Here is a 17,881-nt window from a genome sequence, read left to right on the forward strand (position 1 = left end):
CCCTAGTGTTTAATTCTTTGTAGTTGATTTTCCTTTCTTTGCTTTACCAAAAAGCTCGAAGCATAACACTTACACCAAGTTACAGTCAGATTCCATCTGCTGGCAGAAGGAAGTTTGGCCGATATTCACTTTGGCATATTCCTTTTATTTACCCACTGAATGATTATTTCCCACTGTCCTCTGCCATTCTATGCTTGGGTGCCCTTTCAGTGATGCTTGCAGCTTTAATTAATTTTTTTATATATCTGTAAAAATGATTTCATTATTCCTTTTATTTTTGTTTTTGGGGAAAGTATACTCTGAAATGTTAAATAATTTAATATTCTGTACTGTTCACAGGGGTTTTGTCAAAAAAGGTGAAGAAAAAGGTTGCTGAAGGCCAAAGTGTACTAGAGGATCAAAAGAAAAGGGGTCCTGATACAAACACTACTTCACTAAGATTAAACAGTTTTTATTAAAGCAGTCTAAACACAAACACAAGCAAGGATCAACTATTAAAATAAACACAGGTTTAGATATAAAGCAAAAACTAAATGCTAAACGTTGACACATTTTCACTAAATAGATTAGATAACTGCACTGTTAAAAATTTGACTTAGAGGCAGTAAACAGTAAATCTAACACTAAAAAGATGCTTGCAATATGATGATCTTCTGGCTGGGAAGCTGAGATTCGTGGCGTCAGTGAACAAACATTTTCAGACAGACTCTTCTGCAGGATTATTCACACTAAAAATAAGAAAATTTTTGTCAGACTGCTGGGGCAAATCAGATGAACATCTTTGAGCTTATTATTATGAATTTCTGATTGTTTTTCACCATAGATAAGATATTTCCTCCTGATTTGTCCTTCTCTGTCTCAGCATCCTCTTCTGAGTTGAAGTCTTCATTCAAAATTTTGGTATCTGTAAACATGTAACCACAATGTGAGCTTTTTAAAATGCAAATAATTGACATATAATTTCTCAAAAAGAGTCAGCATGCAATAAAATAAAACAATAATTTTAGATAGCAGAAAAAAAAGATTATGAAAGAACACAAGGAGACTGCCTGTGAATTTGCTACGTCTCACAAATATTTGCAAATGATTATTAGATTATCAAACCTATAGCACATCCCTCCATGGTGAGTGTCAATTACTGTAAAAAATGGTGTTTTCACCATTTGTTTTGTTTATGCACACGTGCGTCAGAAGGTTTGTTTAGTTTAAAACGTTCTAGTTGTAATATACAGTCTGTCCTTTTAAAAGTAATTTAATGACCTGCTACATATATTATTTGTGATTTCATTTATATATATATATATACATATATATACATATATATATATATATATATATATATATATATATATATATATATATATATATATATATACATACATATACATATATTAGTGTTGTCAAAATTAGTGTGTTGACGTGACGCATGCAATTAATTTGAAATATTTAAAGTGTTAAAAAAAAAATAAGTAAACGTGGTTGCAGTTTTTTTAATTTCCTGTTATGGCCGGCATGTGTTCAATGTGCCAAAACATTTGGATAACACCAAGGAAGGACTTTTAGATGGAAAGTTTCAGCATAAAACAATTAATGTCACCAGCCTATTCAGCATTTACGCTAGAGTTTTATCTAATTTCAAGTGTTTCATTTTAAATGTTTAGACTTTATCTGCAGTTGGAAGTTTCACTTTCATTCGGCAACATATCGTTCATGCCTCGTGACAATTATTGGATGAGAATAGGAAGTAAGGACTGGTGGAATTGAGTTGTTTTAATGGAATTTGATATTGGACACCGAATGGTAAAAAAAACCCCTCCGTATTTCATGACCTGGGTGTCTGTGGTCCCTTAAGGTAATCAAAAATCCCTGTTTACATGGTTGACTCTTAATCAGAGTATTGTCTTAATCATATTGAAATCGGAGTACTGGTGTCCATGTAAACGTACTCAGTGAAAGTGCCAGATGATGTTGCAAGCTGTCAGACATTCCTCTGCCTTTAAGTTGATTTCATGTGCCCTCAAATGTTTCATTAAGTTTGGCGTGCTTCCTCCCTTACAAACAACTTTTGTAATCATCTGCTTCACGTTGCCGAGTCAGAATCCTTACTTGTAAAATATAGCCATACTTTAGAATGCTTAGTTTAGGCAAATTTGATGTGTGTTGTTGAATCTGAAGGGAGTCGCTCACTGGATGCGCTGTACTGCGCACGTTGCCTACGTGCGTGCATTACCTACAAGAACATCGCCGACGGTGTCCGTACCCCACGCAGTTGTTTAGAATTAAATGTTTAGAGATAGTGAGACACAACGCATACATGTGCATGCCTTTGATGTACCTCTTGATGCTTCTTACATCCTTGTCACAGCACCAGTGGCACCAAAATTAGGCACCAAAATTCATTTGCTGATTCAGTCCGGTGAATACCAGTTACATAGGCACAGCACCGTGTTTCAGTACCCAACGCTCCTTGTGAGAAACTGTTCTCACTCTCAGGTCACATCATTCAAAAGAAAAGAGCTACATTGTCCCCTGATGATGTCAACAGACAGGCTTTCTCAGCAATTGCCTGAATGTAAAAAGAGGACTTTGCAAAATTGTTTCAACTCTCAGCAATACAATTTTTCAATGAGTAAAATTGTTTGTATGCATTTTTTTTATTTAATTTCTTTTCAGCTTAGTCCCTTTATTAATCTGGGGTTGCCACAGCAGAATAAACCACCAACTTTTTGCATGTTTTTTAAGCAGCGGATACCCTTTCAGCTGCAACTTTTCACTGGGAAACATCCAAACACACTCATTCACACACATACACTACTATCAATTTTAGCATACCCAATTTACCTGTAGCATGTCTTTGGACTTGTGGGGGGAACCAGAGCACCCGGAGGAAACCTGTCCCAGTCGAGGTTTGTGCTCGATGATTAAAGACAATCTTACCTTCACCTCAACACACATAACTAACCACACAAGAAATATTTACCCTCACCTTCAAAAACATTATTTCACAGGAAAATACCATATTTGCATCAATGCAATAAAATTCCGACAGTCAAAAACATTCAAAATACATTAGTTATATTGTGTTTGGCGATATTGAAAGCATTACATGCTGTCATGAATAATTAAGAAGAGGGTCTTCTCACAGGATAAGAAAACTCAAATTTCAACCCGGATGATGAGAGTCTGATGTAGAACTTGTCACCACAATAAGTGGACAGGGGACAAGAGCATGTTAGTGTCTGACATCACCTTAGCAATATCACACATCTCTTTAATATTATTTTTAGTGATCTAAGACTGACAAAGCCGCACAGTCCCGGTAGTGCATATGTGGATAACAATCTTACTGAACTTACATTTAGATTTAGCAAGCACACTTTTCTTAACAATTTTCTATTGACATCAAGGGTTTTACATGGTGTTCATGTGCCCCACGAACATTTCGTGTTCACCTGCTGTACCTTTACAAATTTTGATGGAGCGCTCTGTGCACCTGCAGCTGGAAAAAGTCAACTCTGTGCAAAAAAGCTACGGAGCATCAAGACTGTTTATAAAGTGTGGTTATGATGACCTTAGTGTCATCCCACTTTAATATGTGTGTGATTGCTGTTCTGTATGCAAAATGATTTCTGAGTTATTTGACATTTTATGTTAAATCTTTTAATGTTAATTCCTTTGTATGCAAGCTGCCAGTTTGGATGATGATTCTACTGATTTTTAACCAGTTTTGATAAGACTGCTGAGAGTACACTCAGCCTAAGAAACAGATTGTACTTTGTATGCGTGTGTGTTCTATTAATTTTTGGATCAATTCACAGGTCTGGGGTCAGCTTTGAAGTGGCTTGAAGTATATGCTTGAAATATTGTACATACACACATGGAAATGTTCTAAGTCTATCTGTGTTTTAACCAATCAGGTTAAAACACCTATATGTATGATGCAGTTAATGACGTTATGTGAAACTATAATTGTTGATTGTTTGAGATTGTATGCAGAGGGGCCTACGGATTCATTGCGAGTATTGAAGGTGGCTTCTGCTGATGAAACTGCAAACTATCTTCAGTAAACTTTCTTTTTAATTTAATCTCTGACTGTAAAATTCATCTACAATGCAATGAGTTGAACCTCGCATTTTCAGAACTGAAATTGTGTTGCACATACAAAATCAAAACCAAATTTCCATTAAAGCTCATTTTTTTTGTTTCAGTGGCATGTAATGTATCTTCTTAATTAATATTTTGTTGTCTTATAATTTTATCTGGACAAGTGCCTTTTGAAGAAATATGGTTTGGGTGTGTATTACGCAAATTACAAACCTTGTGCATGTGGACACTAATTTGAAACAGGACCAAAAACTCCAAATTCAATAACAGAAGAAACAGGGTTAAAAATTTGCTTGTGTGCTTACAACTTGTGTTGTGAATTAGGCAGAAAGTATTTTTGAGAAGTTCAAATGTGTGTATAAATACAACACCAAATGAGAAAAAAGTTGAGACAGTATGGAAAACAAATAAAATAAAATAAAAAACTTTGACTTGTAATTCATTGCTGACACTACAAGAAACATTATTTAATGTGTTCCTCGAATTTTTATTTTTTTAATAAACACATTCCAATTTTGGTTCTTGTGTGCAAAATGTGGTTTAGCATTGTCTTGTTGAAATATGCATGGGCGTCACTGATAAAAACGCAACATATTGTGCTCCAAAATCTATGTACTTTTCAGCATTAATGGTGCCATCACAAAAGTGCAAGTTACCTTTGCCAAGGGCACTGACAATCCCATACAATGACAGACCCTAGCTTTTGGACATGTTGCTGGTAACAGTCTGGATGATTCTTTTCTTCTTTGGTCCAGAGCACATAGGGTCTATTTCTCCCAGAAAATACCTGAAATACTGATTCATCTGACCATAGTACACATTTCCACCATGTGATGGTCCAGATGCCTCCAAGCCCACAGAAGTCAATGGCGCTTCTGGACACTCCTAACAAAGGGCTTCCTTTTGGCACAGTATAGTTTTAACTGGCATTTGTGGATGTAACTATATATTGTGGTACTTGACAAAGGTTTGCCAAAGTAGTCCTGAGCCCATGTGGTGTTATCACTTATAGATGAATGACAATTCTTGATGCAGTGGGATAGGAGAGCACGGTTGTTCAGCTTTTGCACTGAAATATTTCCGGATTCCTTGAATCTTTTAATTATGTTATGCACTGTTAAAGGTGAAATATCCAAATGTCTCCCCATTTTTCTTTGAAGTATATTGCTTTTAACATTTCAATAATTTGTATTTGTTGGCAAACTGTCGCTCCTCAGTCTATCTTTGTTCCTAAAGGACTAGACCTTACTGGGATGCTGCTTTTGTACCAAATCATAATTACAATCACCTGTTGACATCACCGGTTTCAAATTACATCATTTAACCAATTTACCTGATTACTAGCCCTAAACTGCTCCTGTCCAAACTTTTTTGGAATGTGTTGCTGGTCTGAATGACAGGTAAGGACAGGTAAGTCGACCAGACAAAATATGAAATATGTTTATTTGTGTTCATATAATGAAATACAAGTCAAAGAAAATTTGGAAATCACTACTTCCTTTTTTATTTGCGTTTTCCATACTGTCCAAACTTTTTCTGATTTGGGGTTGTGCAAAAAAAATTAAAATAAAAAAAACAACGTACACAATTACTGTATGTACGTTTGGTGCTGTTGGGTAAACCTAGAGCTCAAAATAAATACTAATTCTAGGAGACAAGAGGAGAAAATGACAAGAGCCAACAAGAATCAGAATATCCATCAAGTTTTTCAGTCATTTGTGGTAAAAAAAAAAAAATTGTAACAAAAATATTTAATGCTTTAAAAAAATAACTCAATTAATGCAGTTGCAGTTTTTTTTTTCCTGTTGTGGCTGACGTGTGTTCAACATGCAAAGAAATATGGATAAGACTAAGGAAGCACTTTTAGAAATAAAGTTTCAGTATAAAACAATTAATGTCGCCTTACCAGGCTATCCAGCGTTTCCTCCAGAGTTTCATCTGATTTTCATTTTTAATCTTTCAACTTTTGTTTTAATGGAATTTGATACCACATGCCGAACGGAAAGAAAAACCTCCGCATTTCGTGACTCGGTGGTCCTTTAAGGTAATCAAAAATCGCTGTTTACATGGTAGACTCTTATTAAGAGTATTATCTTAATCATATTAAAATCAGAGTATTGGCGTCCATGTTAATGTACTCAGTGAAACTCTGATGTTGTCGTGAGCTGTCAAAGACAGCTTCCCTCTTAAACGCAACTTTTGTAAAGCACCTGCTTCACGTTGCTGTGTCAGAATCCTTGTGAAATAAGTCCTTGTGAAAATAAGTGATCAAAGTCCTTGTAAGAATTAGTCTTTGGTGTGACTCAACGCGTACCTATGGGTGCCTTTGATGTGCGCTTGATGCTTCTTACGTTCTTGTTGCAGCACCAGTGGCAACAAAATTAGGCACCAAAATGCATATGCTGATTCTGTGATTCTACTTGTGAGAGACTGTTCTCACTCTCAGCTGACATCATTCAAAAGAAAAGAGCCACATTGCCCCCCAATAATGTAAACAGACTGGACTGTCTTAGCAACTGGCTGAATGTAAAGGAGGACTAAGCAAAATTGTTACTACTTTATAATTAAAGTTCTCAACTATTAGCAATACAACTTTTCAATGATTGCAATTGTTTGTTTTCAATACTTAATTATTATTATAATTTTACAATTTCCATATTTGCAATGCATGTATTTTGGCATTTTTTTGCAGTCCACTCAGAACCCAACATGGAAATCATTTTTTTCTTTATTGGCATTGATTGTTTTGAAATTCAAATGGCACTAACATGCCTGTGCTTTATTTCTGTAATAAATTTGGCTGTCAAGCCAGGATCTTGATGGTTTATTGTGGATATGTTGTTTACATGAAGAAATCTGTGTTCCAAGTAAACAGAAATTCTAACAAACAATTCAATTTTGAATTTAAATAATTTTTTAATTTAATTTCAATTGTCTTGCGTGTACATTAATTTTACATTTGAATAGCCAAAATCACAAGTTTCAGCCTTTTAAATGTGTTTAATCGCGATTAATTGCAAAAAAAGTGTGATTAATTAGTTTTTTTTAATCGATTAACAGCACTAATATATATATATATATATATATATATATATATATATATATATATATATATATATATATATATATATATATATAGTAAGAATTATTGTTATCATATAGTAAGAATTGTTATAACAACACTCCTCAACAACACTGCATATTTCCCTGTATCATGCAGCAATACACTATGATTAATATTACACTAAGATTAATATACATGTAAATTGAAAATTAAAGCTGTAAAATGTCTACTTAATGATTTAATACAAAATGAAGCATGTGGAAATCCATTCTTTACCTTTCTGCTCTTTGGTTTGTTCTGTGTTTTTTAGAACTCCCCTCTTGGCTTCTTCAAATAGTTTCTGTTCAGTCAGACTTTTATTGAGCACCTGACTTAGCACTGATTCTCCTTCTCCCATTAAAAACATGCTTTTAAACTTATTATAAAGCATAATGGCTTTGTCCATCACATCCTGGCTGGATTTGAACCTGCAGACCTGTAAAAACATTTTACAAAGCTCTGATAAACATATTACTGGTCAAACCTCAAACCTTGGCCAAAATGTCTTTAACAATACCTTTTTCAGAGTTGCTATGAGTTCACAATGTCTCTGAAGATGTTGAGTGGTAATATGTAGTGAGCTTAACTCATCCAATGCATGTACACATTTCCTTACATCCTAAAAATTAAAAGAGTGTACATTTACACACATAACATAAATAAATCAGCATGATTAATACATTCATTTATAACTTCAGCAAACTATATAGCTCTTTACAGGAGTCACCTGACTGAATTACAGATATGAGGTTTAAAAATGTCAAAGCAATTGAAAGAAAAAAAAATCTTGACTTACTAGATTACCAATCTTCAATGATGTCTTAATCTCCCCGTGCAACTTCTGCAGTGTGGACTCTGCAGAAACTTCTTTTTGTTAGGAGGGAAAAAAAATACAATAACAACAACCACAACAACAATAATTAGATAATTAGGTGATTTATGGACTGTATAGCATTTTGCTATTCATTGCCTTACCCTTTCTTTTGTCACATTTTCTATCATCTCTCTTTCCATCTTTACCTAACCTGGACACAAAAAAAGCATTATTCATGTTTAGTTTTGATTTTTAAATTCATGTTAAAAGAAAAAAGAATAGGAAGAATTATATCTAAAAAATAACAAATACAATATAAATATATATGTTCTGAAAATGTGATATTATAATGAAAAATCAACCATAAAAAACAACAAACATGTACAGAAAATGTACCCAAAATGTTGTTGTTTAATAACAGAAGTCAAGAATAGGGAGCATTAAATACTACATGCTACACATGATTTTACTGTGGATCAAAAAAAAAATTGGAGAATGGCTGTAGCTAAACACAAGATATGTGATAGCTGGATAAAGTTTTTGTTTATACTGTAACTGATACAGATTCTTCAATGGCATCATGATTTTCATAAGCATCTATAAAATCTCATTCATATTCATGACATATCATCATGATTAAAACCGTTTCATAACAAACACCCACAAACATCCACATCAAGTGCTATCATATGGCTGATTTTCATGAAAACCTAGTTTTAAAAATTTAAACATGTTCAATGTTTAAATAAACCTTTTTTCAGATATTAGAAACAAAATCTGGGGCTTTAGTCTACATTAATTTACCGCAACAGTCTGCAAAATCAACTCTATTGAAAAAACTTTATTATTATTATTTTTTTTTTTTAAATGGATCAATTTATGTAAAGTTACTTGAGATTTGAAAATTTTCTTTTTTTTTTAAATTAACAGCTTTTTTTATTTTGATTGATTTCTCTCATTACCGAAATACCTTATGGTGCGTTCACATCAGATGCGGATGAAGCGTCAAGCGCAAGTGATTTACATGTTAAGTCAATGCAAAGAGGCAAATAGACGAATTGAGCATTTTGTACGTTTGACGTTTTGAGTTGGAAAATTTTAATTTTAGCGCACATTCACGCCACGTGAAGATGAAAGCTTCCATCATCCAGGTATAGTTTCTGTAGGAGTTGATGAACTCAGAGCTGGGTACTCCTCTGAAAGGATCTAGTGCACTCAGACACAGCACTAAACAAATCTACGCTGTTTTTCAGCCTTCCTAAAGCACAGCTATACTCTCTCAATAAAATCCATGTTAGCCATTTAGCAACGAAACCAGAGTGACTGGGCAGACAAATACCCAGCTTGTCTGTTGTGAAGTGAATTTCACAAACGAATGAGGCAAGTAAACTAAAAATGTTCACACGTCTATATTCACTCATGCTGCATCTGGTGTGAACACAGCATTATGGTGCATTCACACCAGACACGGATAAAGTGTCAAGAGCGAGTGATTTAGATGTTAAGTCAATGGGAAAACGTGAATAGACATCCTGTGGCACGATCCCAACGAACAGTTTTGTTGGAAACAGGAATGTTGAGGTGCACATTTAATTCTGCAGTGAGTTGGGCAGATGTGGTTTTATGTTTTTTGGATACAATCGGTGTTAGCACCCGGACATCCCTTTCAGACAGTACACAGTTACTCCTGTTGGATGTGCTTCACGTCTTGGTGGTATGCTGAAATTACCCTTGATAGCATGGCTCTTGATACATCACATAGACTTACTATTGTGGTCACAGATGCACCATACGCCCACCAACAATTTGTCCTTATTTGAACGCTGATATGTCACCTATAATGTTGTGTGCATTGCAATATTGAAAGTAGAACTGTGCTATTACTCTGCTAATTAAATCTCCATACACCACTTACTGGTGGAATGTGCAATCAATAAGCACTGCCCACCAGGCTGGTCAAGTTTAGCCATAAAACCTCTAACATTAACTGGAAAACGTTTAAGTTTCATTGTCCAACCCCTGTATGTGCTTTTATATACTCATTTATTAATATATAAATGATGAATTTACTTCACAACTGTTAGAAAAGTTTGAACTTTATAGTATGAATGCGAATAGTATGAATGGAACTCTGACGTACTACATCTGGCATTTGTTATGACCACAAGACCTACCCATGTCATGAGATGTAGTGTCGTCAGAAGTAGTAGGTCATCTGGGTACTTCTCGCATCCTGTTTTTTGAATACTATGAATTCAGACATACTACATACAGACATACAAAAAATATACTGAAATACATTTAAGGACAACCTTGTTTTATACTAAATAAAGTTAACAAAATATACACTATAAATATACTAATTAAAAGTATACTTTTACTTTAGTAATTAAGTACAACTGTAAAAGTATACTAAATACTACTTATATTTAAATAGATTTTTAGTATATATAAATGTTTACTACTTTAAAAATGTTGTATAATTTGAATACTATAAAATAGTTTACACTTGTTAGTAGTACACATTCACATAATTATCATAAAGATGAATGAAATTAAACTTAAAAAGAATATATTAGTACTGTAATAATAATTTAAATTTCATTTTCCCAATGTGCTACTTAAGTACAACTACAATAATACACTAATTACTACTACACAATAAGTGCACTAAAATAGTTCAATTGTATACAAGTACACTTACATTACATTTGTAAAGTGCTCTATTTTCGCACACATTTTGTAGGTAATATGCCAAGAGTTGGTCTTTAGAACTTTTTGAAGGGCTCCTATTTTATCCCTTTTGCAAGATGTAAAATAAGTTTTAGTTGTCTTCAGAATGTGTGCAAAGTTTCAATGTTCAATTCTCTTCTTCAAATTACTATTATGTTTTTTTAAAACAGATTAAAATATTAACAGCTAAGTTTTAGTGTATTTTATGTGACAATTTCAGTCTTAATTTTTTTACATATGCGTTTGAAATATGTGTGCATAGCAGCAGAAAATAAGGGAGAGTCAAAAGTTGTAGCTAATTCGTCAAAATTAGCTCTATCCTAAATACATCAGAAATATAAAAAGAAAACACCTCGTCAAACAACCTGTCTATATTTCATTTATAAATATAATTTACAAGAAAGTTGCTTTTAAAATATATTAATTTAATTCAGAATGTACATGTTGTGCAAAAGTGTAGAGCGTGCCTCCCATCTCTATGAAGAGTTTTTAAGTTATCATAAATTAAATTTTAAAATCAGCTACTCTTATAGAGCATGTATACAGTGCTGAGTACAGGCTACCTGTGGGTCAGGGGAGGCTGGTGCCGAGCAGGGTGAAGTTCCAGTTTAAGGGCCCTATCATACAACCGGTGCAATAAGGTGCAAGACATGTATGGTGTGTTTTTTTTTCTATTTCCAGACCAGCACAACTCTAATTTTCATGTTTTGTGCCATGTGGTTAAAATGGCAAATCCATTTGCACTACTTTGTGGACTCATGGGTGTGCTGGTCTGAAAAGGAGGTGTGTTAAGGCGCATTGTTAGTGCATTTGAGGAATTGAAATAGACCACGCCATTGACCAACTAAAAGCTGGTCTAAAGTCCAGTGCAGAGCACGTTAGTTATGCACCTTTGTGGGTCCAAACGCTTAAATATTCCTCAATACACACAGGATGTACATATATCTTACATATGAAAAATATCTTTACATATGAAAAAACTGAAATATTAACATGTAAGAAAAAATATTGTTTTTGTACACACACGCACGCACGCACGCACGCACGCACGCACGCACGCACGCACACACGCATATATATATATATATATATATATATATATATATATATATATATATATATACAGATATGGCTACTGAGAATGCACGAGTGTTTTAAAAAGAAATCGCACACCTCCGCAGTAAAGCGCATGAAGCCGCAACATGGTCTAACACAAGAAATACATGGCTACATGGCCAGCAGGGGGCAGTTATGTAACATGGTGAGCATACTGAACTGATACGGTATGCTGAGCACGTGACCTACCTGTAAACGGTGTGAAAATGGCATTCTTTAGGCAGCTGTGTGAGTGTTGTCTTATACTACATAGTTTAACTGTTAAAATGCAGATTTTGGAGTGTCTATTTAGGCTAAGTGCAGACAGCGCACCTCTTTGGAATAAGCTAGTCGAGTACTTCTCGCCATCACTGTTTGATTAACAGAGACAAGAAAAGCAAAGTGCACTACTGACAGCAGAGTGAGTAGCGTACGTCGTAGAGCGTGTGACATTTTTTAGGGCCGTTGATCATGAACTCGGTTCGAATCCAGCATCTGGCAAACATGTTTTTTCTTTTTCCCCACTACATATCAGATTGGACATACATTTTGTTTTAATAGAAAGGAAATATTTTTGTTTAAAAATTAAAATTAAGTATATACAATATATAAAATGAGATATAAAGTCACAAGTGACTCATGGGTATTTAAAAGGATAATGAGAATAATAAATATTCTATAAACAGTTATTTTCCACCTGGTGTTAAATGTTAGCGACATCTTAATATAATTAATCTGTATTTACAATGTTAATCGCCCTGTTTCACCCATATTCTCTGACCTCATGGCTATGCTTAAAGAACATTTATTAAACGGCACATGCCCTAATAAAGGTGCCTTATATAGATCAAAATGAGTGGACAAGAAGATTTAGCAAACGCGAAAAGAAAAAGGAGAGAGAGGCATCTTTATAGAGGCATGTTCCATAGAAGACACTATCGGTCTTTGTCAGGTGACGTCACCCTCGTAAACACCGAATTGCATTATGGGACATAGCCGCCATTTGTGTTGTATCCGAGTTAACGTGAGCTGTTGTATGGGTTTAGCTTCTTTCGCAGAGTAAATACAGTGTTACGTTCTTGTTGTGTTAAGGGCTGTAAGTTAATAGCAAATCACGCGATCGAAAAGGTAAACAAATTATCACGACGACAGATATATTAAATTTCCCACTCAGAAGAAAGGATATTGACAGACTGTAGGGGTGCATCAGGTGCCCTGGCCTGCAGCATTGAGACGCAAAATACATCTTTGGCTGGCATATCTCCGTTTATGCTCTCGACATTTTCACAAAGGTAAGTACGTAAGAATATTTAAGTAACTTTACAATTGCCATTGCTTTAGCTTTAAATACTTATTTTAATTCAGTGTAACACTTTAGTTTTGTGGGTAGAACTGCATTTAAATCTTAACAAATCAACTTGGAGCATATGGATTTAAGATTGTGAAGTAATTGATTGTTAAAATGTTGTAAAATACTTTTGAAATCTTAGTTACAACTTACATTTGCTGATTTACTCACCCCTGTCAAAAAGTACATTTTTGACTGTCCTTTTTCTAAAAAAAATAAAGGTGTTTGTTGAAAACATTACATGAAATATTTTAAACCTGTAGCTTCATATAACTGCAGTCTAAAAAAATTAATATATTGGATGACAAAGGGATGAGTAAATTATCAGTAATGTTATTTCTGGGAGTTAATGTTTTAAAAGTTCTAAATTTCATTCACGTTTGCTCAAACTGTCATATTTCCATAAGCATGTAGCATTATAGTACATTTATTTTTACTTATTCTTTCTATGTGTAATTTTTTGCTGTATATACATTTCTAACTTTGTCATTGCCAGCCAACCTGCATATGAGATGATGGAAACTGACCCAGACTGAGCACCATCTCAACATCTGGGCCACACAGATACTACACAGACAGACACTGCACACTCTGCAAGACAAACTAAAAGGAGGAAATAAAACCAACACTGCAGTCAGCTGAAGATGTGGACGAACAACATGCAGAGAAGGAGACACGTGAGGTTGAAGATGGCGAGAGAGTGTCAATTCTGTATGGAAGTAAACCGCCTGTTGGAGGAGAACTGACAGCTGGTGTGTGAACTTGAAGAATACAGGATGTCTGATGGATTTGTGACAAGAATGATGCTCAATTACCAAACAGTAAAAACACAAAGTCTTAATAACAAGCACTGACCCATCAACATGATACTCCATTGAGAAGGTGAAGATGTCACATTACAGCATAGTATTGTAACTGTCTGTTGTGCTCAACAAACCAATGTCCAACTGTAGTGTAGAAGAGCTGTAGTTGTCAATAAGAGTTAAAAGCCCATGTGTATAAATGCATCATGTGCTTAATTGATACATTCTTTGCAAATTCCTTCCCATTTTTGCAGCTTTGTTTCTTTCACTGTGTGTATGAGTGTGTTTTGCTGATGTTTCATCCTGTCTTATGTAAACAATATTATGCATTTCTCCAGAAATTAATTTTCCCTCCGTGCCCTGAATAAAAAATATCATTTGTATAAATGTAAATAAATGGAGGATGACTTAAAATTTGTTCTTAACTCATTTATTGTTCTTTACAATAACAAAACTGGTACATCAAAACACAAGATAAGCAGTTATTACTTGAACTGAATAACCATTTAAAGAACTGAGACGAGTGCTTTTGCTCAAAGTTAAACATTAGATCAATCAGTAGTTTGAGCTGAATAGATATTTCACCCACAAATTCAAAGTGACTTACTATTCATATGCCATCAAGTGGTTCTAAACCTTTATGAGGTTATTTTTTCTCTCTACACTAATAAAGATATGAAAAAGGCTGAAAATCTGTAACCACTGACTCCATAGTAGGAAAACCAACAAATACAATGGAAGTCAATGGATATAGGTTTTCAGCTTTTATCATAAATTCTGTATTTGTGTTCAACATATCTTTAATATTGGGTGTATTCATTTTATTTAATGTTTTTTTGTTGTTATTCTCGGTGCACTCAGTGTATTTGACTAATAAAATTATAACAGTATTACATGTTTTGTTCTGTTGCTTTCATTATTGTTCATATTGTAAAATACTTTGGATACAAACATCTGTCCAATAGTTGAAAATGTAAATATTAGATGTAACTAATGAAATAAAACTAAAAAACTGCAATACATAAGTAAAAATACTTACTGTGGTTTAATGGTGTTTAAACTAAAACACGTATATTAAGCCATTGATGATATACAGTATGATATGTCAGCAATGGGTAGGCGACATTGGTTTGCAAATAATTTAAACGGATCTATATCCTGAATGTAAGACAGCTTATCAGAGAGAGAGAGAGAAAGAAGAGAGAGAGAGAGAGAGAGAGAGAGAGAGAGAGAGAGAGAGAGAAAATGTAGTATGAGCTATATTTAAAAAGTATTACAGCAGATCATTTTAATGCGTTTACATCGCTCTGTGTGTGCATTTGGTGTGTGTGTGTGTGTGTTGTGCAGAATAATACATTTCTGCAAAAAGTTTAGGCCTAATAAGAAAACTAGCTAGATAATTTAATCTATTTAAATATTTATTATTATTATTAATAACGATGATGATTATAAACAAAATATTCGTTTCTAAATAGACTATACTTTTAAGCGCAGGGTGGCACAAAACTTAAAGCACGTTGATTAAAAAAAAGTTTCTGTTTTAAAAGCGTTTCTTTCTTGTGCTTTTTTTTTTATTAATTAAGCCATCAATAGAAAGAAATACTGTGGTTAAAAGTCTTTCATATGACAGTGCATACTTCTTTTTTATTCCAAACGCACTCATATAACAGTACCATTGTGGTCCAGTATTCAGCACGTTGCGTTATGATGCCGCCAACCCATGTTCGTACATATTTTATTTTTATGTTTTGTGTGACCACCGTTACAAAGGACTGGATATCTATAAAGAAGTTTGCATTGTAATGTTTTAAAAAATGTTAGAGACTTAGCTACCCTTTAATGTTCTCATATTTATGAAAAACATATGAAGTTCTAAAACAGCTGCTTCCTTGAAAAAGACGTGATAATGTCATTAGAAACTGAATTGAAAATGACGTTATTTTAATATAGTCAGTCGTGAACTGTGGTGGGCCGGTCTAAGGCTTGAAACTCCAGGGCTGAAAAGGAGTCCCACTCTGGTACATTTATTTTTATTTTATACAAACTTTTTGGAACATAATTAGTTAATATTGTTTGTATACATTTTAACAACATGTTATTTTTAATAGAAAGGAAATATTTTTTGTTTAAAAATTTAAATAAGTATATAAAATATATAAATGAGATATAAAGTCACAAGTGACTGAAGGGTATTTAATAAGGATAATAAGAATAATAAATATTTTATATACAGTTATTTTTCACCTGGTGTCAAATGTTAGCGACATCTTAATATGTTAATTAATTTGTATTTACAATGTTAGTCGCCCTGCTTCACCCATATCCTCTGACCTCTTGGCTCTGCTTAAAGAACATTTAAAAAAACTCGAAGTCAAAAGCGGTTTGGCAGGGAACATTGGCATTCGAAAGTGGAATGGGGGTGGGGAAAGCTGCAGTCTGGCTTAAGTGTAAAAACAAAGGCCTTTGAAAGTTTTGCTTTTGAAAAAAAGGACCAAGAGTTCAAGAAACGCCTGAAAATGGCGGCTAAGAATAAACTTCACTGGGTTTATTATATTGTTGTTTTTCTTTTGGAACATGATTAGTTAATATTATTTGTATACATTTTAACAACATGTTTGTATAAAAAAGCTCGATAGCAGGCAAATATTTAGTTCAGAAGAAAGGTTGCCTTTTATAACATAAAAGTTAAGGTAAAAAGTTTTCGAGAGTTTTTGTCAAGTTTGAAAGGTGTGTTTGTGCGCGTTTAGATGCCTGTCTGTGTGTGTGAGAGCGATCAAAAGAGCGCTCCCTTTACAGCTCTCTTGATTAATTTGGAGATAATACACATTATGAATACAACAGCAAGACAGAGACTTTAAACAAGTGTCATATCTTGATGAAATAGCCTAAGCTATATTGAAATACTTAAAGAATTACAATATCGGATAAATAAAATCGCATTAAATAAATAAACCAATATAAAACAAACAAAAGCTAGCTATAACAATGTAGGTATATACAATACATAAATCAAACCGTTTTAAAGCCATATATAACTTTCATTTTACCTGAAAAAGGATTTGAGATATTTTCTAAAAACAATAAACACCGGAGGAAGTTTGAAATATTATTTATAAAGTATTTGGATACGATGATATTAATCAAATCGGTGCAAACAGCATTTTTGGGTGAGTGAAAGCAGAACTAGGCTACCTTTTTTTCTGTCATCCAGTCCTGCGCAGCACCTCTTTATAAACGCATCGGGGAAAACTGCAAATACAAAATGTGTTCTGTGTCCTCAAACAAATGTTATTGTTTTTATATGACATGGTAAAATTTAAAGATACAATTTTGAATACCTGAATAGCTTTATAAGTGACAAAGCTGCTGAGCGCAACAAAATAAGGCTATATTTTATTACTTGCTCTTAGTGCTAAAATACTTAATTTTCTTCACTTAAGGTATAATATGCAACATCCTTAAATAAAGGGGAATCACCTATTAAGTGTCATAGAGCCTAGGGAAAAATTTATGTTTCAGGTCTCTTCGGAGCATGAATGTTGACAGCGTCTATCTAATGAGGATGTTTCTAAAATACATTTCATACCGAGTTATTACCAGAGAATTTCTATGGATTTTATATTATGGATGGGTGCGCTCACTGCGCTGGTCCCTCCGTAGAGGCGAGACCACGATGCCAACAGTCGGTCGATGAGTAAATGAAAACGATGAACGAGAACACACAGGCCTGTGCGTATAGACATATAATGTACTGCTGTACAGTAACTTGTCATTTGTTTGATTCGATTATCTTCATTTTAATGGTTCGCGATGGTGTGCTCTATCTGCCCTGATGCCTGCTGAAGTGGGCGGGTTATGTGACGTTTGATTTAGGGGAGGTC

General features: G+C 34.0%; 1 protein-coding gene across 1 annotated transcript in view; it reads right to left on the reverse strand.

The window, feature by feature from the left end:
* Positions 1 to 435: 435 nt before the first annotated feature.
* psip1a (PC4 and SFRS1 interacting protein 1a) overlaps positions 436 to 17,881 on the reverse strand; it is a 50,848-nt gene continuing 33,402 nt past the window's right edge. The window contains exons 9-14 of the mRNA XM_056453332.1: positions 8,183 to 8,232; positions 8,004 to 8,062; positions 7,725 to 7,826; positions 7,445 to 7,643; positions 819 to 904; positions 436 to 728 (exon numbers count right to left, since the gene is read on the reverse strand). Of these exons, the coding sequence (XP_056309307.1) occupies positions 720 to 728; positions 819 to 904; positions 7,445 to 7,643; positions 7,725 to 7,826; positions 8,004 to 8,062; positions 8,183 to 8,232 (505 nt within the window). The 3' untranslated portion in view covers positions 436 to 719. The remainder of the gene's footprint in view (positions 729 to 818; positions 905 to 7,444; positions 7,644 to 7,724; positions 7,827 to 8,003; positions 8,063 to 8,182; positions 8,233 to 17,881) is intronic.

This window comes from Danio aesculapii, chromosome 1, assembly GCF_903798145.1.
Source record: "Danio aesculapii chromosome 1, fDanAes4.1, whole genome shotgun sequence".
NCBI classification, from domain to species: domain Eukaryota; kingdom Metazoa; phylum Chordata; class Actinopteri; order Cypriniformes; family Danionidae; genus Danio; species Danio aesculapii.